This window comes from Quercus suber, unplaced genomic scaffold (assembly GCF_002906115.3).
Source record: "Quercus suber isolate HL8 unplaced genomic scaffold, Cork oak 2.0 scaffold_82, whole genome shotgun sequence".
Lineage (NCBI taxonomy): Eukaryota > Viridiplantae > Streptophyta > Magnoliopsida > Fagales > Fagaceae > Quercus > Quercus suber.
The window spans coordinates 431740-458705 of record NW_027069547.1 but is presented as its reverse complement, the minus strand read 5'-3'; the positions used below and the strand labels follow the sequence as shown (position 1 = coordinate 458705).

Sequence of the window (26966 nt, the reverse complement as noted above, 5' to 3'; positions counted from 1 at the left end):
TCATTACCACATTAGTTTATAAACCTTTTGTAGTTAAATTGATTACTACTTTAACATTTTCCATAACTAAACATATGTTCTTTCCTTTTGGCCAATAACATACCTTATTTAGTGAATATCAATCTTTTATCTTTCTTCATCTAGTTAGGGACTAGGGCCAAGGGGGCGTTGCAACCACCCAACCCCCCCCCCCCCCCCGCTGAAATGAGTTGATTGGACCAAATCATCTTCATGCTATCCATGCCTTTTATTTTCAATTCCTCCAAGTTCGGAAAGACAACCTACAAATAAAACTTAATTAAATTATATTCTAAAGACCAGATTTAAATTAACTAACTATTATAAGGAAGAATTAAGAAGGAAGAAGAGTAATAATTTCTTTTTATTTAAGAGGTACTTAGTATCATTTCTTCAAGCTTTTTCTCAATGGTCATGTCCGTACTAAAAGAATTGCTGATGAAATTTAGATTATGATAATGCTTATAAGGATGAAAATTCAATTTAATTTCCAAACTGGATTCTCTCTCTATATGCATAACAAATAGAACTCAAATTCGATAATAGTATATTGAGAAAATTTTAAATTAATATGCACAATTTTTGGAAAAATGTTTCATTCCAAGCTGTAGTAGAAAATAAAAAAGACAATTCTAGTATTGGTATTATACTAAATTTAAACAAATTTCACCAATTTAAAAACTATTTTTTAAAGGAATTTAAACACTATCAAACTTGTTAACAGTAATTAAACCTTTTTCATTATATAATGTATTTATTTTTAATAAATATAAAAGTTTGATCTATTTTTAAAAAATATAAAAGTTTGATCTCATAAAAAAAAAGTTTGACAAAGTTTGAAACTATTTTAAGATATAATTATTCTATTCTTTACTTACAAATCCTCTGTCCCACACATAATTGGAAAGTAAAAGTTCAAATTCTATAAAATTATGAAACAAATTTTATACTTTAACTACATTTACTTGTGATTACAACTTAAAAATATTATGTATTTTATTTTTTTTAAATAAGATCCTCCATACAAAGGAGGAGAGCATATACATATTCCAAATGCAAATTTTGGAATATAATATTTTTTAGAAAATTTGGCAAGTGTAAAAAGTATATTAGGATGTGTCAAAGGCACAATATAATAGATAGATAATCAATTTAAAATACAGAATACATAAACTAATTATATAAGTATGTTCTTCTAAAAAACATTTTATATAAGTATGTTCCATTTGTGATTTATCTCGATTAGAGAATTTGGTTATTCTTCTGTAAAACTCTTGTTCATTGACCTTTTCTTGTAATATTTTACAATGCTGCCTACGGTAGTTGCTAGATTTCCTATTTGTTGAGGTGCACGGCACCTAATAGGAGTCCAGCCCACATAGGACTCTAAGTTCATATTTATTGAATCCTATTTAAACGTGAAATAGGTGAAAGTTGGTATACAAGACTTCTATTCCAAATTACTTTAGGAATAGGAGTGTAGGCAGTGGCAGGTGCTTTTATATAAAGCATATTGTGTTCTTTCACGAGTAGATACATGATATAGAGAATGTGAGAGAGATTGAAGACTAAAACACAAATTTGAAGCCGACTGAAGGAAAAAGATTAGTGCTTTGAACGGCACTGAGGGAAAAAAGAAAATGTGATTTTTCTTTTGCTCAAAACACACAAGGAAGATAAATTGGGAGTTTTCTCTAGGATGATTATTTGGATGCTACAACTACATAGAGTTAAAGTATTCAGAGTGGAAGATCTTGCTACTGGGTTATGTGATGAGGTTGTATTTGTTCCTAGAAGTATTTTTGTATTTTCTCAATTTATTGTGAACTAAGGTTTTGGGTATAACTTGAGTGTTGTAATCTCTATTTTATTATAATGGATTGATCAGATTTGCCTCATGGTTTTCTCTCTACACTGGAGGGTTTTTCACGTAATTTCTTGGTGTTCTTGTTGGTTGATTTTTTTATCGTTTTCGTAGATTTCTATTTTCTTTGTTGCTTGGGTTATATTTAATTTAATTCACACATAGACAGGAATTTATCCCAACAAGTGGTATCAGAGCATTGGTTGTTGGACGTGATTGTCTTATGTTGAATTAAATGGAAAATACGAATATGAATATGAGCACTATGATTAAACTCACGGCGTCAAATTATTTGATTTGGAAGCTGATGATGGAGGATGTCCTTTACTGTAAGGATTTGCATGATCCTATCGAGGGTGATAGTGCTAAGCCAAGTGAGATGTCCGAAAAAGACTAGGAGAAGATAGTGTTAAGCCAAGTGAGATGTCTGAAAAAGACTAGGAGAAGTTAAATAGAAAAACCATTGGATGTATTAGACAATGCATCGATGTGAGTGTGTTTCATCATGTATCTCAAGAGACTAAATAGAAGCTCTTTGGGAAAAATTGAAGGGTCTCAATGAAGAAAGATAGCTCAAAATAAAGCTTTTGTGGCTAGAAAGCTTGTGAATTTGAAGCTTAAGGAAGGGAGATCCGTTGCCGAGCATTTGAGTGAGTTCCAAGACTTGGTGAATCAAATGGTTATAAGAAGCTGATAATTGATGATGAGTTTCAAGCTTTATTACTTCTGAGCTCCTTACCTGACAGTTGGGAGACTTTTGTGGTGTCACTTAGTAACTCTGCTCCAAATGGTGTGTTACAACTTGCAATGGTCAAGGATAGCTTGTTCAATAAAGAAACAAGAAGAAAAGACATGGCCAAGGATAATGCACAAGCTCTTGTCACAGAGAATAGGGGGAGGAGTAGGACTAGAAATTCTAAGGGGCGTGGTAAATCCAGAAGTCAGTCAGAATCGAAAGGAAAATTCAAGTGTTTCTACTATGACAAAGAAGGTCACATAAGAAGAAACTGCAAGGCTTGGAAGAGTAAACAGAAAGATAGGAAAAATCAAAATAAGGTAGAAGAACTAAATNGCAGCCCCCCCCCCCCCCCCCCCCCCCCCCCCCCCCCCCCCCCCCCCGGTCCTTCCCCAAGATGCAGAATTTTTTTAATGTATATACTAGGGACTAATTCAAATTGGGCTCAAGGAATAAAACTTGACCCCCTTCCCTCCAAAATCTTGTCCCTCTTCCCCCTTCAGATTAGTGCAAACAACTCCACAAATTAGCAAAACAACATTACAAATCAATCCAAACAACCACCTATTAGCCCTAACAACCATAGTACACAAATCTCAACCCAAAAATTATCAAAAACTTATTACAAAAATATAATACAAAAATGATAATCAATGACCAGTTGAACCACCATTTTCTCTAAAACATAACCACTACCTTTCTCTTATTTTATAAAGGAATGAAATTATGCTCAAATAAACAAATTCTGTCATGTCATTGTTGCATTGAGACTATCCATCGCACATAGGCTTAAGGGACACTACATAATTTTGCCATTATTGTGTGGAAAGTGAATTTGGCTTCAAATGGTGTCTAGAACAGAAAATTAGAGGTCAATTTAAGAGGTACTTAGTATCATTTCTTCAAGCTTTTTCTCAATGGTCATGTCCGTACTAAAAGAATTGCTGATGAAATTTAGATTATGATAATGCTTATAAGGATGAAAATTCAATTTAATTTCCAAACTGGATTCTCTCTCTATATGCATAACAAATAGAACTCAAATTCGATAATAGTATATTGAGAAAATTTTAAATTAATATGCACAATTTTTGGAAAAATGTTTCATTCCAAGCTGTAGTAGAAAATAAAAAAGACAATTCTAGTATTGGTATTATACTAAATTTAAACAAATTTCACCAATTTAAAAACTATTTTTTAAAGGAATTTAAACACTATCAAACTTGTTAACAGTAATTAAACCTTTTTCATTATATAATGTATTTATTTTTAATAAATATAAAAGTTTGATCTATTTTTAAAAAATATAAAAGTTTGATCTCATAAAAAAAAAGTTTGACAAAGTTTGAAACTATTTTAAGATAACATTATTCTATTCTTCACTTACAAATCCTCTGTCCCACACAAAATTGGAAAGTAAAAGTTCAAATTCTATAAAATTATGAAACAAATTTTATACTTTAACTACATTTACATGTGATTACAAATTAAAAATATTGTGTATTTTATTTTTTTAAAATAAGATCCTCCATACAAAAGAGGAGAGCATATACATATTCCAAATGCAAATTTTGGAATATAATATTTTTTAGAAAATTTGGCAAGTGTAAAAAGTATATTAGGATGTATCAAACTTGCAATATAATAGATAGATAATCAATTTAAAATACAGAATACATAAACTAATTATATAAGTATGTTCTTCTAAAAAACATTTTATATGAGTATGTTCAATTTGTGATTTATCTCGATTAGAGAATTTGGTTATTCTTCTGTAAAACTCTTGTTCATTGACCTTTTCTTGTAATATTTTACAATGCTACCTACGGTAGTTGCTAGATTTCCTATTGGACCTTTTTTTTATGCTACTCATTAAATATTTAAAGTGACCATCAGTGTTTGTTATCAAAAAAAAATGGCCATCAGTGCTAAGGGGAAAAAAACTAAAAAAAAATAAAAGAAAAGATTAAAACAGCGGTGACCATTAGACTGTATTACTGGCATATAAATTGATAAGTATTAGTGAAAATACACACCACCAAATAAATAAATAAAAAAGTGTACAATTTTGAATTTAACCAATATCTAGAGACTAAAAGTGAGAAACTTCAAAAAAAAATACATGAATTTATAATATATCCAAATTACTTTGTATGTTTCTATAACTACTATTGTGTAGAACAAGCCCATTCAAAAAACAGTTAATAGTAAGGTGCCCGAACAAGCCCATTCAAAAAACAGTTAATAGTAAGGTGCCAATCCACTAGGCAAACTCATTGCACCCTAATCTATAATAAGGCATCAGATTGCTTCAGATGAAATAAAGTTTGGTGCAATATAAAAATCAAGTAATTAATGTTCATATTGGCGTCGAATCAAATGTGGTTCAGTCAAACACCTTTATTTTTCATCAAAAAAGAAAAAACGGATAAATGAGACAAATATAAAAAAGATTATATATTGACAAAAAAAAAAAAAAGCAAAAACAATACTTCTGATCATTTGGTGCAATTTTCAAAAAGAAAATGTGTCTTGATATCAACAATATGTAGTCTAATATTTTTTATTTTTTATTTTAGGTTGTGGAAGACTTGTCAACATTTAAAGAGTAAAATTTAAAATTAAATCTTAAACATACCTTCCCGTTGAAAAGTACAAGAGAATCAACAACAGAGAGGAAGCCCTTTAACTTGAATAACTTCCTTAATTTCAAAGAATGGAGATTTTCAAACATAATGTTGTCGTCACTATTGACCTCAATTTCTTCTTCTCTTTCTATCGCAACTATTGCACTCATTATCTCGCAATCTTTTATATTCATTTCCTGCAGGTGTATAAAGCTTCCAACCATAGATGAGGAGAAGACAGATTCCAACTTACAACACTTGCTCACTTTTACTACTCTCAAGTTACAAAAAGTCTTCGTTGAAAGTTGCGTGTAGCATATCCGTTCCAAATTGTTCACATTCCGCAAGGTAATTGACTCCAAACTAGGAAAGACAGAATCAAGAACCCCCATAGACATGCAAATATACTGAATCTCGTCATTGTGTTGGACTGTGAGATGCTTCAAACTTTGAAAACCTTCTGAATCTAATTCGTAAAGATTGTTTTTGACACCTTTCATTTCATCCAAAATGAGATTTTCACATTTCCTAAATAATACTTTATACCCATTGTCCGATTGAAAGCTTATTTTGAGCTTTAAAATTCGTGAAGTTTCCAAAGTTTCACCCCGGAGAGAAGCACTGCCTATGGCTATTCTATAGCTTTCCAACCTTTCAAAAACCATGGCGTTTGGTAGAATCTTTGCATTCTCAATACGTATATGTAACTTGGTCAAGTGAGACAAATGGTCCAACTCTGAGACCATTGCATTAATTTTTTCTGTGCTTTGTACTTCCACCTCCCATTCAACATCATCTGGCAAATATAATTCTTCTAACCTCTTCAGATTAGATAATACATTGGGTGGAATAAATTGAAGTCTAGAACATCCTCTCAAATCTAGTAATTGAAGGTGAGTCAGCTGCCCTATCTCTTGTGGTAACCGTTCAGTATCGGACAATGAAAGGCTAAGAGCTTTCAAATTCTTCAGTTCTCCAATTATGATTGCATTCTGTACCTCACCGTCTAAACACAATGTTTGGAGATTTTCAAGGGACGAAAGTGATGAAGGAAGTACTCCAGACCAGCTTCTAGATAACTTCAACACTTTGAGATCCTTTAACCCTTCAAAAAATGAATCTGGAATACGGAAACCAACTTTTTGCCTGAACAACAAAAGTAACTTAAGCTTTGAACATTCAAACTGATTAGGAAGCTCTAAATCATCGTTAATGTAAGGCAATGAAATTGCAACTGCATCTTCCCTTTTAGACAGATTTTGCAATTCAATAGCAGTTCTTATGGTAAACATATGCCTTTCTTCAACTGCAATATTAATGACGACGTCACGAATTACGGCATGCATTTTGACTGTTCCATTATAATTACCATCCAACAAGAAGCAAGAATCTTTGAGTTCTTCAACCAATGCGTGCACCCTACATCTGGCATCCTCTATTTTACGGACGATGTGAAACAAGTCCAAACCCACACCATATTTCAACAAGTCTTCTACTTCTATGTTGTTATCCTCTCGGTGTAGACTACAAAGCGACAATAATGACTTTGCATCACTTTCTAAGAAATCGTAACTCAACTTTATACTTCTGTACACCTCATCCATTCCCTCAATCTTTATTGGGCAAGACATTTTCAACTTATTGAGTGCATCCTTCCAAACATATATATTTTTTTTATTTTTCAACGCATTTGCAACGGTTGTAATGGCAATTGGTAATCCAGCACATTCTTTGACAATTTGATGCATATTAGATTTGAATTCACCGGTTTTAGCTAAATTCCCAACTATCTTCTCAAACAAGCTTATCGCTTCATCATCTGATAAAACTCCAACTGGAAACTGCGTTTGGGCATCCATAAAATCGCGTAGTATATTCTGAAGTCTGGACGTCAGCAATAATTTGCACCCGTTTTGATCATCTCCAAAGAAAATCCCAAGAGCTTCCAAGTCCAGGTACTTCCAAATGTCATCCAAAACCATAAGGACCCTATTCTCTTGTTTCAATCGCTCGCATAGTCGATCTGCTAGTACAGATTCAGTGATCTCCCCCTCAAGTTTCAGACCCAATTTCTCCGCAATTTCTCTTTGAATCTTTTTCAAGTCTGGAGGATTGGATACAACTACAAAAAGGTACTTGTCAAACAACTGATATCTCTCAGCTTGTTTTAAAACTTCTTTGACTAGCATGGTTTTCCCGATACCTCCCATCCCGTACAGCCCAATCCTAGTGATATTAGGATTTTTAAGTGCTTCCAGAACATCAGTTAATATAAGCCTTCTTGATTCAAAGGACTCATACCCTCTATTAGATATCGCGGTCCCTCCTACTCGTGTAGACTCACGATATCCAACTCTATTGAACTTTAATATCTCAATGATCTCATCCTTCAAATTCTCGGCTTCCCATGCTGCCTTTTCTGCCCTCCTGCTCACTTGAAAACGGGACATCATATTAGGATACCTTCCCATGTTATCAAATTCAAGGATTTTCTCCGCCACTGCTATTATATCATCAGATTCGGTAAGCTGTCTCTTAACATCATCTTCAATTTTCATTAGATTGCTTCTTGCAGTATCAACATCATGTTTCAGTCTATCTCTGGCCCCTAGCAGCTCCTCAACTTGGGTTTTGAGATTATCAACGTTACTTTTGTAGCAAATCAGATAACGCAACGAATATCCAAGTGCTGCAAGCACAAATCCAAGTGGTGCAAGCAGTGCTACAAGCACCCAATCGAAAATTTTCTCCTCGATTTTGTCTCGAAAATTCATTCTCACAGCTGGTGGTTGTCTAGGAAGGGGAAGAAATCAATAACATACTTCTCTTCGGGTTTTCTACGTGGATTGTGGACCGTGATGCATTATGAGAATTCTGAAAAAGGGGAAACATATATAATAAAAATAATAATAAAACAAAACAAAAACCAATTTATTTTTTTATTTTTGAAATTATATAATTCGTTTTATATTTTAGCATTCTCTCGGAGTTCATGGAATGTGGCAGGTTATGGTAAACTATGAAACAATAGATTATTTTCCATAAGAGTGAATCCATCTACTTTATCGATTGGGTGGCGCACTTTTTCATTTGATAATTTGTTATTTCCACGTTACCCACTTTTTACATGTGAGTTGTTACTTTTATGGACATACTCATAGTTGTTAAATTGAGCATCTTTTTTTGAATTGGTATAAGATTTTTATCAAAATAGTATATAATGGAGTAAATCATATGAACATTCTGTTAAATTGGAAAACAAAAATTATGCAAACACATTTTTTGACATAGACGTAGGATAATGAAGTAATGTCTTATTTCATAATTGTTGAGGTATTTATTTCTTATAGGTGAAAATAAAATATCATACTAAAACCAACCATAACTAAAAATAAAGGTATTATGAAAAAAAAAAAAAAAAAAAAGCGCTATATCTTTTTCACGACAATTCCTATTGGTAAAACTATGTGTTTTTTACTTTAAACAATGTGATAAAAAGAAAGTTGTCTGCAAAACAATAAATTTTGGTTCAACAAATTGGCTAAAAAAAAAAAAAAATTCAGGAATACAATAAATGTCACGATATTTTCTCAATACATTTGTTTTAGCTATGGTGGGCCCTAGTATGATATTTTATAATTTTATTTTAGAGTTATATTATATGCACAACATTTTCACAATAAATCCTAAATGGTAAGTTATTATTGATTTTTATTTGGGACAACCACTTTAAACTATGCATTAAAAAAAATTGTCACAATATTTTTACAATACCTTTATTTTTAGTTTTGGTAAATTTTGGTTTGATATATTATTATTTATTTTATAGAAATGCTATCTCCATTATATTTTCAAACCAAATTCTAAATGGAAAATTGTTACTAATTTTAAAATGGACCAACGACTGATATCACTTTTTTATCTATCAATAGTAGTTTACCACCTATAATTTGTAGTGAAATTAATGTGAAAATGTTATGGACTTAGTAATTTTTGTTTGATCTATAAGAATTTGAGATCTCAAAAATTATGATAACAACAAGTGTTACAACATTTTCACAAAAAATTTATTTTCAGTTGTGGTTGATCAGAGTCTCATATTTTCTATTTTATTTTGACCTATAAAAAATAGACACCTCAATAATTGTGTATTATGAAATTTGTTGTATCAGTATAACAATATATGTGCTAGCTCATATAAATATTTTAAAAAAGAGCACAAACCGATGACTAAAAAAAAGAAAAGAAAAAAAGAAAGAAAAAAGAGGGCTGATGAAGTGATGAACAGTACATATTGAATAAATAAAAAAAGTACTATAGCTACTATAGTAGCTTTTACACATTTACTTACAATATTTTTACAAAATATTTATTTTCAGTTATGGTTGGTCAGTCTCATATTTTATTATTTTATTTTGACTTATAAGAAATTGACATCTTAATAATTGTGAAAATATTGTAAAATTTGTTGTGTTAGAGCATCCACAGCAGGTGTGGCAAATGTGCCAAATGCTAAATATTTGGCACATTTGCCAAACCAAACACAAAAATTGAGCATTATGAGATGTGCCAAATCTCAAAACTTATACCACATGTCTACAGTACCGTTGCAAATTTGCAACGGTACGGACAGATGTGGTAAAAATAAAAATTGTTTTATATTCACTCTTCTCTCTCCTCTCTCTTCATTTTTTCTTCTCTTCTCTCTCACTCTCTAGTTTCGTCTCTCTTCTCTCCCACTCTCTGGTTCTCTGGTTCCCTCTCTCTTCGATCTCACTCTACGGTTCCCTCTCTCTTCGACCAGTCCGGCAGTGACGACGGCGTGCTCCAACGACGATCTCACCCACGCTCCAGCCACGACGGCGTTGCTCCGACGACGATCTCACCCACGACAACGGCGTAGCTCGATCTCACCCACACTCCAGTCACGACGGCATAGCTCCGACGACGATCTCACCCACGACGACGGCGTAGCTCGATCTCACCACGCTCCAGCCACGCTCGATCTCACCCACGCTCAGCCACGCTCGATCTCGCCAATCTCACCCCGAGGCCGCCGTCGATCTCACCGTCTTCCCTCTCCTCTCTGTCCGCCTTTCACTCTGCCTCTCTTTGGTTGTGGGTTTTTTTTTTTTTTTTTTTTNTTTTTTATAGGTCAAAATAAAATAGAAAAATATGAGACTCTGATCAACCACAACTGAAAATAAATTTTTTGTGAAAATGTTGTAACACTTGTTGTTATCATAATTTTTGAGATCTCAAATTCTTATAGATCAAACCAAAAATTACTAAGTCCATAACATTTTCACATTAATTTCACTACAAATTATAGGTGGTAAACTACTATTGATAGATAAAAAAGTGATATCAGTCGTTGGTCCATTTTAAAATTAGTAACAATTTTCCATTTAGAATTTGGTTTGAAAATATAATGGAGATAGCATTTCTATAAAATAAATAATAATATATCAAACCAAAATTTACCAAAACTAAAAATAAAGGTATTGTAAAAATATTGTGACAATTTTTTTTAATGCATAGTTTAAAGTGGTTGTCCCAAATAAAAATCAATAATAACTTACCATTTAGGATTTATTGTGAAAATGTTGTGCATATAATATAACTCTAAAATAAAATTATAAAATATCATACTAGGGCCCACCATAGCTAAAACAAATGTATTGAGAAAATATCGTGACATTTATTGTATTCCTGAATTTTTTTTTTTTTTTTAGCCAATTTGTTGAACCAAAATTTATTGTTTTGCAGACAACTTTCTTTTTATCACATTGTTTAAAGTAAAAAACACATAGTTTTACCAATAGGAAAAAAAAAATATATATATATATATATATAAAAGTACTTTCCCTCTTTTGTGTTTGGAGTAGTTTCATCCCCAACTTTAAAGTTGAATAATTTCCTCATTTTTATTTTGTACACAAACATATAGTCCTTGCTTTTACTCTCTTAGTTAAATCCTAACAAAATTTTATGATTCCTAGAATATTCTATTATGCAATATCTAAAATGTCTCACTAAATTTTAATATCCCAAAAATTTTCTTTGTATATTTTGAGTTTTATGTGTTAGTCATACTTAAAAAGTAAAAATGGTGATTTATAGTATTTTATTTGTTACCTACAGAACACTAATTTATTAGAGGTTTAAATCTTCTAGATTTATAATTTTATATAATAGAAACTTCAATGACATGTCTTTTGTTATTTTATTCTTTTTTTTACTTCTTTTATTTCTTAAAAAGGTGTTCATTAAAAATTAAGTTAAGCGTCTTAGTTAGGCTTATAAAATAAAATGATAAAGAAGGAAGTATAAATAACAAAATATTCATTGCAAATGGTTGTAGGCGCTTAATTTGACGAAGAGTTTCAATTGTAGCATATATCATCATTTATTGCAAAAATTTAAATATTGTGACAATGTTTTATCAAAACTTAGTTGTTTATTGTTAGAAGATGATGACATTTGTTATTATTCTTAGTAGAATTTTTTGTGAGTAGATACTGCCTTTAGTAAATAGGTTCTAAAAAATTATCATACTAAATAGATAGCCACATCTTAAATAACTATTCTAAATTTAAATACATGATATGATACTACTTCAAAAAATAATTTTATCTAAAATTTTTTTCACTCAAGGGGCAGCACATGCCTTGCATGTGCAACCCTTACTAGTTATCATTAAATATATCAAATAAAAATATATGTATAAAATCCACGATTTAGTAAATTATCATGTAATTTTCAACCAACTAGCCACACATAAAGTAGATAATTTACATTTCATGTTGGAATTGATCACAAACAAATACGAAGAACAAATATAAACAAAAATGAAATTTTTGTTAAAAAAAGATTATCTTCAATACCAAAGAAGCCTTTTTTTTTTTTTTTTTTAACAATAGAAGAATAACTATGATGGAAACAAAATATGACTGAAGGAAACGACATATAGATGAAACGAATGAGAAAAGCTTTTGTTTATGTAGGTAACACAAAAGTTGTTATGTGTTGGCCAATTTTGTGACAATGGATGTAATCAAATATCATGATTAGGTGTATTTCATTCCTTGTTAAAGTCGGCCACAAACTACCATGAAGATGTTCAAAGAATTGATTTATGGAGATTTCGATCGAGTGAAAGTGTATCTTATTCAAGCAAAAAAAAAGGAGTCTCGCTAAAACAAAAGTGAGTTTCGTTCAAAACAAAAAATAATTCAACCCAAGACTTTGCTTGTCTACGCTCAAGGCTTGCTCAAGCAAGATTGTCAAACTTTGTTTTCTTGTTCCTATTTGAACCAGGATTTTTTGCTTTGTCTTTTACGCTACATTTTGCACCTATACAACCATGCTTTGCACGATTTTCCATCAAGAAAAATGCTGCCAGGCTCTATGCTATTTTGAGAATACCTTGTGCTTAAACTGAAAACCTTATTCTTTGTTCATCTCGTGCTATAAAAGAAAATTTTGAAGGTTCATATTTATAGAGTTTTGGCAATAATGAATAAAATTTTAAGTCTTGTTGAGTTTTGGCAATAATGAATAAAACCCTAGCCTTTGCCTATCTAAACTGTGAGCATTAAAGTAAATAGAGAATCGTCATCCATGGTATTGTTACTGTTACAATACAAATCAAGGTTGAAGTCATAGAGTCATCCCATTGTTACTACTAGATCAAATTTTCAAGGTGGTCCTTGAAGTTAGGAACGGGAAGTTCGTGAGAAGGAATTCAAAATAGAAGAGTCCAATTGAATTTGAGCTACGAATGGTCACATGAATAAGTCACTAATAGAGGTAGCAATTTGGAACGTGAGTGGGTTTCAATTGTAAGAATTTCGATTCTTTTAGTGAATTTGTTCTTGTGGTTTAGGAACCTCGTAGTGGTTTTCTCTTGGACTATTTTTCCTTCAGTTTTTCACTTTGTCACCATATTGTTGCGTTCTTTATTCACCACTCTACTGCTTTAATTGGTCACTCATTAAATTTGAGGTAATTAAATGGTAATAATTGAATTATATAATCGGTTAAATTGTCAAGCTGATTAATCAAGTTGTAAAATCAACAGTGGGATCTAAATTTTCTAATAGTTCCAAGTGAGATTCACTATAGAAAAATTTTCAAGAAGGTTCCTAGGAATGCCAAAGTGTCTGATTCTTTTGAATGGAGATTTCATGGAGAAAATTTGATTGGAGAGGTTTTGGGGCTATTGTGGTAAGAATGCAAGCGGGAAATTTGTAGATATTATTGCAGAGAGTCTAGTTGTACAAAGATTTGGTAAGTATAATATTGTAACTAATTTTCCTGTAGTGATTTTTTCTACGGGATTGGGTCCTTGAAGTGAGTTTTCCATTGAAGAAATTCTTCTTTGGTTGTCCACTTCGTAACCAAATCTTGTGTCTTGGGTTGTTTTCTTTTAGTGTGTTGCTTTCAGATTTGGTACTTGAGTACTATGGTTGGTTTGTTTATTTGCATTGAATACTAGTACTTTAAAACTAGTTTGATTGATCAACAAATCTATAAATTCTAATGTAAAAAAATAAGGGTATTAACAAGTTTTTTAAGTAGTATTAGCGCATGGGTACACTTTATAAGGGTTTAGTTTCTTGAGTTTGATCCTTGATCCTCAATGGCATGAATACCCTTATGTTTTAATAAGAGTATTCCTTAATTATTCCAATGCCTACTAGAGGGTTTGTACAAGAGCATTCCTTAATTATTAAAATGATGAGAACATGACATTTGTTGCAATGAAATATAGAGAATTTCTCAAATTTAGGAAGGTTAAGTAGAAGAACAAACCCCTAGACCTACTAGACAACCCAATAATGAAGCAATTGTAGACACCCCATTTGGCACTAGCTAATAATCTTTAGTCACCAACCCCAATGAGGAGCTTGACATATGTCAACTAAAGATAATTTAAGTATTCAAAATAGTCCATAGGTAATCGCAACAAATAGGAAGTGATGCTAAAAAGAACTTTTCCGCACACTTTTGCCAATATTTGTTGACCCCAAGCGAAATTTTTTAATGAGGATTTTTCCATTAAAAATTATACATTCAGGGCTTCAAAATGGACACAAATGTTGCATAATTTAGATTTACAATGAGTAAGTATTGGCCGTTTCGAGTTGGGCAAACGTACTATCAGGAAATTAGAGTTCTAGGCCAAGCTGAATATGTAAGCTCAAAGTTACGTATGCAAGATCAGAGACGTGTTTGCAGCTTCACCTCAGCAGTCCTAAAGTTCCATATATAGGCCCTAAAGTGCTTAAATCTTGGTGGGGGTGCTCCCAAACCTCTAGGGAGCTCTACAACCCTTTAAAAGGTCTTTAAAATCCTAGTTTTCACGCATAAGTACCCACCTTATGCCTTAATTACAAATCACTTAAATAGAGAATTTGTTTTTGCCTATATGATTTCAAAACTCCCTTTTTCTTCTCTAGTATCTTTCTCACTAGCACAAGACCACTTTTTTTATCTTATAAAACCTCTCTCTAGGAGTCTCTTGAGGCAGAAACTTGTTTTTAACGCCATTTTCAAAACCCTTTTAGAAAATCTTTTGTTAATGAGTTGTGATACCAAAGTTCTATTGTATTTTTCCATTGCTCTTGCAATCATAAACTACATTTGTGTTGTATGCACTCAGATATCAGTTAAAATCTTCAAACTAGATCCATAAGCAAGGTAATTTCCTATTTCATGATTTTCTACCTTGCTAGGAACAATCTAAATAATTCAAATTTTGATGTTAGATTGAGTATTCTTATTTGATTTGGTTGATGTCATGATCTTAGTTTTCTAATGTTAATTTGACCATGATCTAGTTTTTGTTTATTTTTTAGTGTTATATTCATATTATTTATGCAATTCTGTATTTAAATTTTGGGATTAGATAAATCTGGAAATCTAAAATTCTGGTTTTTGTGTAAGGATGCATAGGTATCATTAAGACTACATACACAAGATTTCAATCCTAACACATGACATCAAGTATGCGAACATAACTCAAATCCAAATTAGGCAGAATTTAAAAAAAAAAAATTACTTCAACTTTTTTGAAAAGATTTTTCATTTTCCATTGTTTTTATTAGGAAACAAACATAGAAATAAGCACACTAAAACCTAGAAATTCAAACCCGCAAAAAGCAAAACAACAAAATTAAGAAAATTTCAATGGCCTGAATAAAATTATAAAACCTATTTGTTTGCCTTTTGTGCGAATGAAATGGTCTTGAAATGAGTAGCAGTAGCTATTTGAGCAAAGAAACGTTAGTTTATTACTTTATTTGTGCGTCAGTACCAAATAAACTCTCTCTCTCTCTCTCTCTCTTTCCAACCAATCTAATTAATCTGTTTGGTTGCAAGTTATGCAAAATCCCAAACCTGTGGACACCCCTACCCACTTGATACAACCAATATCAATTTTAAAAAAAGTGAGAGCACAAGAACAAGGAAACTATCTACACTTTTTTAAGATACAATTTACCGAATCATCGCTTATTAGTTAGTATTACTATTAATTCTGATAGAGATGATTCTCATAATGTCTTAGGAACAAGGATCACGATTCTTGCTTCTATTCTTCTTGTTTCATCTTAAAGCCTTTTTCTTTATGGGTGGTATAAGCAGATGAAAACCAAACAGGGGATTGATCATTACGAGCAAAGTATAGCAAGAATCAAATTAAGCAACAACTGAGAAAAGGTAAATATAGAAGGTCGTACGTACCTTCTCATCAGGATACCAAATTTTGAATGAAGTAGGAACAGGTTGTTTTCCGCTACCTCCACTCGAACTGCTAAGCAACTCTACAAATGACAGTTAATAAGGTGAATAAACGTGAAGGACAGAAAATTTCAAATTCTTTAGAGACCACATTTTATGAGGCAGAAGCCATTTCCCGTTGGATTTTTTTTTTTTTTTTTCCAACTCCTTCCATCACACATAAATAAATATAACTAAAAATCTCAAATCTAACAAAATTTTAAATAAATATAATTTTTTTTTTAAAAGTAAAAAACTAAACAAAGTACCTCTCTCCTTCGTGCCGCAAGTTTGCTAGTTCTTTTTCACATTTTCTGCACCCCCTTGACTTAACAATGTGAAGAATTAACCTTCAAAGTAAAAAGTTGGAAGCGTCCAGCTCTTTCTTTTCTTTTCCTTTTTTGAGAGAAATGAAGCAAAAGAAAAACCAAACTAAATAACAACTCTCAACTGAAATTAAGATGAAGCTTCTTCTTTTTTTTAAATAAATATACAAGATGAAAAGGTTTTTTTTCTTTTTGTGGGAATTATATAAGATGAAAAGTTGTAAGTATGAAGAATCTGACTTTTTTAATATATTTTTTTAAGAAGTAGAGAAAAATAAAATGAGAGGACGAAAACACAAAAACTGTAGCAATATCTTAATTCGTATTGTTTTCTTTGAATGGGGATCGCTTGTGTCAAATTTTGCTTCGATAAATTGCTTTTACTTGGAAACTGTGTTTGTTGTCTTCTAATATATGCCCTTGAATTATTTCACATTCTTCCAAAGTGGTAGGGGCCACATTTTGATTGATTGATGTCTTTTTCTATCAGTCATAATTTCCTATGTGCTATTGTCTGATAATGTTACTTCCTTTTTGAATTACTTCACACTTTTCCAAAGTGGTAGGGGCCACGTTTTGATTGATTGAATTGCTCATAGTCAATCACTTAGCAATAGTAAATTGGATCTTGTGAATGTGAATCTATAGCCTAGTTTCAGTTTCTTGGTTACTATTTTTGTCATTTTCTCCACTGAGCTGAGAGAGGGCATACTTCGGTTTTTACTTTACCTATTCCTTGGAGAATGTTTGGTAAAATTCTGATTGAATATTTGATCTTTCAATTAAAAATTGAGATTGTTGGCTTGAGAAGTTGTTGACTGTTGAATGAAATTGACTATTCTAGCAATTTTGAATGTATCCCACCATTTTACCATGAATTTCTCAAGACTAATATTTAATGGTGAATTTGGAATGATTACATAACTCCAATGGGGAATTCATGGGAGAGTAAAGTTCAAATAAAATTTGACAAGAGATGGGAGATTTTTGTAAATTGATGATGGATTAAATGAACCAGAGGCCCATTTCTGAAAAGCCTCATTAATTTAAGATCATGGACCGACATGCTCAAGAATTTTTTGGATAGGGGCAAAAATAGTCCACCACTCAAGAAACTAATTAGGAAGAGGCATATTTTAGACATTCTTGTATCGAAATGGTAGAACCAGGGGCGGAGCCAAGGGGGGGCGAGGGGGGGCAACTGCCCCCCCTGACCTTCCTCCCAAGCCCCTTTAGTATAGGATTTCTGGATTACTTTGCCCCCCACACCAAGAATTTCTGGACAAATTTCAAAGACAACCAATTAACATCAAATTCTAACCCATAATTTCAGTTAACTATGCAAATGATACAAATTTGATAGTTTGATGCCGAAATTAATTCCCCCCAACAAAGAGAAGATATATCTTAAAACGAAAACAAAGAGCTGTTTAACAGCGTTCGAGTCACCTGCAAAATTAGAATTGGCTACCTCAGTGTTCTGATACAAAGAGCTGCTTAATATGCTTCTATCAAATACCTAAAGTTCAAGTAATTGAGATTTTACATTCTATTGATTTAATATCATGAATGTTTGTGAGAGTTAGTGCCTTATGAGGTGGCTGGTCATTCTCTGGCAGCACATGCAAGAACTTGCTGTGCTGTCATGAAATGTGCTACACACTTGTACTTTTATCAACAAAGTTATACTAAATATCATACTAGAGAAAAAAGATACAAAGAGATAATACTAAATTGGACACATTGACACTTCTATTTTTTTTTTTTTTCACTTCTATTTTTTTTTTTTTTAATGGGAGATACACAACACTTAATCTTTACACCAATTGAAATTCAATTTTCATCACACTTTTTAAGTTTAAATAAAAATCGTCTACTAAATTGTGTTTAAAATATTTCATGGCTCCAACTCTATGTAGCAGATCCATACTTTCAAATTATGTCTTATTTTTTCATGACACTAAATCTCTAATGCTTACATCTTTCCACTAATCTTTTTTTCCCCTCAATCTCTTTCTCTTTCATTGTTTCAAATTCTATGTTTTGGTAATGAACTTTGAGGCTTTTTAGCAATGAAGTGTTAAAAATTAATTAAAAAATTGAGTGGAAGATCAATAGATGAACGATTGTGTTTCCAAAGTTCCCTATAATTTTGCCCCCCCTGAATTAAAATCTTGGCTCCGCCACTGGGTAGAACCAAGAATGGCTCATTTCTTTATTCTGAATATAAAACACTTTGAACAATGCATCCATGTACTCCTAATAACCATAAAATTGAGGATCAAATTTTCTTGAAAATCTTTTTCTTTCTAGTGTCTCCCTAGAGGGATGGACTGAGTATTGTTTTGATTGTACACTTACGTGGGATATTTGCGTTTGGTCACTAGTCTCTAGGTTATGGGTAATGATTTCAAACTCTCTGTCAACTAATAAGCTAAGCTCATAAATTTTTTTTTTTTTTTAAATTGCTGGAAAAAAATGCCATTTATTTGGGAGATATTTCTGGATAATTTTCTAATGACCAAATTTAGATTCAATTATGGTTCTCTTATGCAAAATGGGCGATGATAATAATGAGATCTGATGGGCTGGTCAAATCTGGATGACTAGTGCTGGTAAAAGGAAGATACATAAGATGCAGTTCTAGGCACTTGGGAGGATAACACACTGATTCAACAAACAACAACAACAACAACAACAACAAACCAAAAAAAAAAAAAAGAGGGGATAATACACATTGGATGAGGAAGGTCTAGTTACTAGGGCAAAAGTTGGTGTGTTGAGGAATATTTTCTAGCACTTAAAATCTATTTGAAAAGGCCGCATTAAGATGTGTTGGACATGTCATAACTAAGATAGGCCTAATGAGTTTATTTAGTAAACACATGTCAAGCCTATAAATGAGTTTAGGCTTAACTTGTTGTATATCAAGCCTTATAACTCACGAGCATGTTCAAGAACAAATTTTTTTTTCTTAAGCTTAGTTGGTTTATTAAACAAGCTTAAAACTTAGGCTCAAAATTGATTTATTTATAAACAAACAAACTTTTTATTGAAGCAAAAGTTGCTTATGAACACGTTCATTTACAATCTAAACAAAGTAAATAATTTTTTTTTTAAAACCAATTCAGATTTATGATTCTCTCTCTCTCTCTCTCTCTCAAGTTAGATTTCTCTATTTTTTGTCATTCAATCATAGTTCTTTGGATTGTGGTTGTGCTATTTCATCTCCTTATTTCTATTTGTGTTCTTTGTATTTATGGTGTACTACTCTTTAGGCTTATAAATATGTTTTTCAGACTTCAAAGTTCAATGTTTGATCTCTATATTTTAGTCGAAATCATAGCCAATTGTTGTCTACTCAAGCCTAATCCGACTCGACCCGTGGTTATTTATAGTTGGGGGCAGGTCTAGAACTCCTCCACCAGATCTGATCAAGTTAGTTGCAGGTTGGGCACGAGCCTAACCCGAACTGACCTGTGAACACACCTGCCTACGTGATATGACCAATATCTTATTTTGAGAAAAGTGAGAGTGAAAGAACAGAGAGACAAGCTACACTTATTAAAGATACAATTCATTAGAACATTACTTATTACTTTTAATTCCAACATAGATGATTGTAGTAATGCTTTTCGAAGAAGGATCACGATTCTTGCTTCCATTCTCTTTTTTTCATCTTAAGCCTTTTTCTTTATGGGAAGTATAAGCGGAAGAAAACCAAACAAGGTACTCATCATTACAAGCAGAGTATAGCATGTTGGAAATATACACGAATTCCCAAATTTGAGATATGCGAAAAATAAATAGAAAAATAACACACATACAATGCAATCACACAAATACGAGAATTTACGTATTTTAGCAATTGATTTGCTTACGCCCGCATAATTGTAATATTTTCACTATTTTAAAGAAAAATACAAAATGCGATAGAATAGTTTTTCTCCATCAAAATAACACAACCAACTCTAAAAAAATCTCTCCCATTAAAATTGTAATACTTTTATATCAAAATCGGATCTAAATCCAGAGCAAACACAAATTAAAGTCCACATAGACCAATATAATAAGGATAGAATAAAGCTAAAAATGAGAAAAAGGAATTATAAAATGTCGTACGTACCTCGGATTATTATTTATCAATGAAGCAGGAACAAGTTGTTTTCCGCTACCTCCACCGGACTGCAGAGCAACTGAATAAAGGAAGGTCAATCTGGTGAATGAGAATAAACGCGAAGGGCAGAAAATATGTACTGTAACTTAGAGACTTTGTTGGGGTCCTAGCTCCTAAGAGACCACATTCCATTGCTTTTTTTTTTTTTTTCCTCTCTCTCTCTCTCCTTCCATCACTCACATAATAAATAAAAATTAAACCCCTAAATCAAAGAAAATTTTAAATAAAGAAACTAAACAAATTACCTCTCTCCTTCTTGCCGCAAGTTTGAAAGTTGTGTTTTTACTTTTTCTGCACCCTTTACTTACCAATGTGAATAAAACCTTCAAAGTGAAAAGTTGGAAGTGTCTAGTTTTTTTTTTTTTTTTTTTAAAATGAGGAAATGACAAATCGCAAAGGAAGTAAGATGAAACCCCCTTTTTTTTTTTTTTTTTTTAAGAAATAAGATGCAAAGTAGGAACTAGGAAGTAAGAAATATATCACTCTTTCTTTTTTTCGTTGAAGTAGAGAAAAACAAAACGAGAGGACGACAACACAGAAACTACAGCAAAAATTTGATTCAAAGGAAAACTGAAAACGAAGAGAGGATGCAATCTCTTTCAACTGGATTTCATTTCAATGAAATTGCATTTCTTTTTTCTGATACTTCCGCCTTAAACTGCAAAACAATGATTACTCACACAGATCAAACTAATGCAATACTTATGGCCACATGCGAATGAAAAACGACAGTCGCACGCTCAAAAGGGTGCTGAAAATAACGAAGACACAATGTAAACAAATATGTGGTGTAATGTGAACTCAAGCAAGGGATAGGAAATTACACTGATGTAATAGCTTTTAAGGATTGAGATTGAGAGTTTAAAAAAATAACTTTTAAATTTTAATCTCATCTTTTCAATCTCATCCCTTAATAAATAAATAAAATGTAAAAAATAGTTAAATATATTTGTGAGTGGGAGCAGGTACTGAGAATGTTACAAAAAATTGCATAAACGATATATATTTTATTATTGAAACCTATGCACCAAGTCTTCTCCTTGGAAAGTTGAAACGTTTTAGTAGACAAAGGAGCACCATTGTCTGACTTCGGACGGGTGACTCAAAGAGCTGGAATACTTTTAGGACCACATTTCATTCTATTATCATTTTTCATAACAATCATAATTGTTACGAACTGTATGAAACTTTAATTAATAGACATATTACCTTTTTTTTTTTTTCTTTTTTCTTTTTATATTGCTAACAATCTACAAAATCAGAATTGTGGCAAGGTAAATAGCAATTCTATGTAAAGCTATTTATTCTAGTATCACAATATTTATTACATAAATATTTTTTACATATTTTTCCACAACTATTTTATATAATAAATTATGATAAACTATCTTTTACAGTTTACTTATACATGAACTAAACCACTTTTTCTATATTATTGGGTCTAGCTTAACTTAAGTAGTTTTTTTCACTAAACATCTTATTTTTTGTTAAAAAAAAAAAAACTGCCACTTTATTCATTGACTTAACAAAATGTGGAGAATAAAGTTAACTACCATATCATTCCATCTCAAAGAGAAACTAACTAAATGTCTAATTGAAAAACTACTGATGATAAAGCCAAACCCTTCATAGTTAATCTTGTAGGATCGTTTTGAGAATGGTGCTTAAAGGTTGTATTCTTAGAATTATTATTGCTGTAGAAGCTATTATAGAACCACAATCTCTACAATTTGGTTGTCTTTTACTTTCACATTGATCATTATATTTTCTCTATCATCCCAAATCAACCAAATGAGATATTTGTGAGAAATAGTGCGGTAAATATCATGTTTCTAAAATTGTTGTTGATGCAGTAATAATTATTCTAGTCTTCAATAAAAATAATGGACCGACCAGTCACGATAATAATAAAAAATGTGTACTAGTAACGCCAGTCAAGCCTAGTCAAATATGATAGATGGGAGAGATTACGATAAAATTATAAAATAAATAAATAAAAGAGTTGGTATAGTGATAAAAAATACAATAACTTATATAAAAGTAAAATTATTAGTAAACAATGTCTTCTCTTTGGGATAAACAATTTCTCAAAAAACATCTTCGAAAAAGTTGAAAAGTTGGCAGACAAAGGAGCATCACGCGCAACTCAAATACCAATGCCATGTAGAGAAAGAATCTCACAATATTTAAGTGGGTAGTTTTCAAACTTTTTCTCCCAAGGCACATGGGATCAATTTTATTTATTTATTTTTGATAAAAACACATAGGACCATTTAATATAAAGTGTGTTAATTTTCGAGATGACACGAGTTAGTATTTTTTTTTTTTTTGAATCAACACAAGTTAGTATTTAATTGGATTGTTTATGTTATTGTCAATATGTGGCCATAATGTCGTGCGTACCTCTCTTTAGAATAACAATTTATCAATGAAGCAGGAACAATTTGTTTTCCCGCTTCCCATCAAAAAAAAAAAAAAAGTTGTTTTCCCACTCGGACTGCTGAGCAACTGAACAATAACGTTTAATTTGGTGAATGATAATAAACATGAAGGGCAGAAAATATCTACTGTTATTCTTGGAGACCACATTTTACAAAGCAGAAGCCATTCCAATGCATCAAAAAAAAAAAAAATATCTCCTTCCATCATTCACATAATAAAAAAAAAACTCCAAATTAAAGAAAATTTTAAATAAAGAAACTAAACAAAGTACCTCTCTCCTTCGTGCCACAAGAGTTTGCGAGATGTTTTTCACTTTTTCTACACACTTGACTAACCAATGTGAATAAACCTTCAAAGTGAAAAGCTGGAAAAGTGTCTAGTGTTTTTGGTTTTTTTTTTTTTTTTTTTTTTTTGAGAAATGGAGAAAGAGTAACTGAGAGTATGAGATCACAAAAGCTGCCTCGAAAACTATTTAAAAAAAAGAAAATTGAGGAAATGACAACTCGCGAAGGAAGTAAAATGAAACCCCTCCTCTATTTTTTTTTTTTTTGTGAAAATAAGATGCAATGTAGGAACTAGCTAGGAAGAAGTATCAAGTATATCACTCTTTCTTTTTTTCTTTTTTCTTTTTGAAGTAGAGAAAAATAAATAAGAGGACAACAACACAGAAACTATAGCGAAATTTTGATTCAAAGGAAAACTGAAAACGAGGAAAGGATGCAATTTTTTTCAACTGGATTTCATTTCAATGATACTGAATTTCTTTTTCTGATCCTTCCGCCTTAAACTGCAAAAACAACGATTACTCAAACAGGTCAAAGTAATGCAATACTTATGGCCACATGCGAATGAAAAACGACAGTCGCACGCAAAAAAGGATGCTGAAAATGACGAAGACACAACACAATATTAAACAAATATGTGAATCATGTAATGTGAACTCAAGCAAGGAATAGGGAATTACGCTGATGTAAGGTAAATATATTTGTTTCTTTTCTCCAGAGAGTAGATATATTTGTGAGTGGGGAGCAGGTAATTGCATTCGGGTCCGATCCTAATCCAAGACAACAATATTAAAAAATGCCAAATGGGTTTATTCTTTTGCTGTCATTGTACTGAATGTTACAAAAGATTGCATAAACGATACATATTTTATTATTGAAACCTGTGCACCGTGTCTTCTCCTTGGAAAGTTAAAACATTAGGAGAAAAAGGAGTGCCATTGTTTGACTTCAGACGGATGACTCGAAGAGCTGGAATACTTTTGGGACCACATTTTATTCTATTATCACTTTTCATAGCAATCGTGATTGTTACGAACTGTATGAAACTTTAATATACATATTTCTATTTTTCTATACTAACAATCTATTAAATCAGAATTGTGGCAAAGTAAATAGTAATGCTAAGTCAAGTTATTTATTCTAGCATCACAATATTGTAAGTGCTAGTGTTGTAAGTAGGGACAAACCCAGAATTTATTCAAGTATCACAATATTTTAACTTTACAACTTGTAAGTCTTATCTTCTCACTCCTTTCTTTTCTATCTCTTGTGTTTTCTATCTATATTATCTCAAAAAAAAAAAAAAAAAAAAAAAAGCATCACAATATTTACTATATAGTATTTATTAGGGGTGTGCATGGGTCGGGTTGAGGGATTTTTTGACCCAACCACCATGGTGAGTCAAAAAAAATTCAACCCGACCTAACCCATCATATAAGTCCAACCCAACCTAACCTAACCCACATGGTCAGGTTGGATCGGGTTGAACCCATGGGTTTGACAAATTATTATTATTAAATTTATTAAATATATTATTATTAGTATATATATTATATATATATTATATATAAGCACTTATAGTAATAATATTATTATTAGTTGTATATATTAAATATATTATTATTAGTATATAAATTTACAGCTAATTTAAAAAAATTATTAAATATATAATATATTTTAATATATATTAATATGGTGGGTCGGGTCGGGTTTGGCGGGTTTGTAATTTTATGACCTACACCCAACCCGACCCGCTAATAAAAAAATTTTGTGACCCAACCCAACCCACCAAGCCTTAAAAACCGACCCAACCCGCGCGGGTCGGGTTGGGTCGGGTCGTGTTTGGCGGGTCGGTGGATTTTCTGCACACCCTTAGTATTTATCACATCTTTTTTCACAACTATTTTACATGATAAATTGTGATAAATTGTCTTTTACCTACACATGAGCTAAACCACTTTTTCTATACTATTGGGTCTAGCTTACCTTAAGTAGCTTTTTCACTGGACATCTTATTTTGTGTTAATGTAAAATTGTCACATTATTCATTAAAGTAACAAAATGTGGAGATTAAAACCGATTATCATATTATTCTATCTCAAGGAGAAACTAACTAAATATCCAGTTGAAAAACTAATAAAAGTAAAGCCAGTACCTTCACAGTTAATTCTGTAGGATAGTTTTGAGAACGGTGTTTAACGGTTGTGTTTTTAAAATTATTGTTGCGGTAGAAGCTATTATAGAACCACAATCTTTATAGTTTGGTTGTCTTTTACTTTCACATTGACCATTATATTTTCTCTATCATCACAAATCAACCAAATAAGATATTTGTGAGAAATAGTGCTACAAATGTTATGTTTCTAAAATTTTGTTGATGCAGTAATGGACCGACCAGTCACAACAATAATAATAATAAAGGTCTACTTGTCACCACCCCTCAAACCTAGTCAAATATGATAGTAATAAAAAAATATATACAATAACTTATATAAAAGTAAAATTATTAGTAAACAATGTCTTCAATTTCTCAAAAAACATCTTTGAAAAAGTTATAAAGTTGGCAGACAAAGGAGCATCACGCGTAACTCAAATTCCAATGCTATATAGAAAAAGACTCTCACAATATTTAAGGTGCGTTTAATAATGTTGTTCTAATAATGATGTTTACGTGTTGTGAAAATATGTGTAGATGAAAACGTGTTGTAAAAATATATGTTGAGTTGTTTAAACAACAAAAACTGTTATTTGAAGCAATGCCACTAGAAAGGAATTGGAAGCTCTCCAAGCTTTCTGTGTTCTCGTGAAAATATTTCTCTAGACTTTCTTCATCTGCCTTTTGAGTTTCTTCATCTGCAGACATCCTAAAGTTCTCAATCATTACGGACTTTAGGCAATGCCTCCAACATGGAATTGGAAGGAATTTGCAATAACTAGGCTTCTCCCCTTCAAGAATAGGCTTTTCATAGGAGAACTGAAATAAAGCAAAGCAGTAGTAACACTATCAAAATACTAAAAATTTAAAAGACTAAGCGGAGTTGAATTAGTCTACTTTAGGGGGAAATTGAATAAAAAAAATGTCAAATTATGATAGTTGTGACAATTATTGGGAAATTATTTTTAATAAATACACTGGTATAAAACTACCATGATTGTAAATTTTAGCATTTACTACTGTAAGGACGCGTTTTGGATCTTTGGCCCAAGATATGATTGGATCCAAGCCCAATACAATGAATTTGTAAAGAGTGGGTTGGAAAATTAGGTTCTAATGAAAAGAATAACAGTTAGAATGGATTTAGAAAATAATCAAACAAAAATAGCCTAGATTTATCTAAGCAAATTTATCCTCGGCACAATCCGAGAAGGTCTGTTCTAGTATATATTGATTGAAAATGGTTACAGATGTAGTTTAAACTATTACAATGCTTTCTCTTACAAGTTTCTGATGCCTCTTTCTCAGAGTCTCCATTCCATTTTATACCATCTTCTCTTATCATCTCCACCCTCCATATGCAAATCAGATCATTGGAGTTGGTTTTTGTCCCATCAGCACCTTCTAAAGTCTTTGGGTAGTAGCTGGAAGGTTGAAAATAACTGTTCAGGTATCACTTCCTCATTAATGCGACCAAAGAGTTAGCTGTGGTGCATTCAATGCGGTGGTAGCAGCTTTTCCCAATATATTTTAGGACTCCCTCTGTTCTTTA

General features: G+C 31.8%; 1 protein-coding gene across 1 annotated transcript; it reads right to left on the bottom strand.

The window, feature by feature from the left end:
• Positions 1-140: 140 nt before the first annotated feature.
• Positions 141-20904, bottom strand: LOC112037979 (disease resistance protein At4g27190). The gene is made up of 6 exons (XM_065773898.1): positions 20779-20904; positions 20483-20541; positions 16300-16426; positions 15995-16074; positions 5257-8119; positions 141-281 (listed from the first exon to the last, which is right to left on the bottom strand). Exons 5-6 carry the CDS (start codon positions 8017-8019, stop codon positions 141-143), a joined length of 2904 nt encoding a protein of 967 aa, XP_065629970.1. The 5' UTR covers positions 8020-8119; positions 15995-16074; positions 16300-16426; positions 20483-20541; positions 20779-20904.
• Between the last annotated feature and the right edge of the window lie 6062 nt (positions 20905-26966).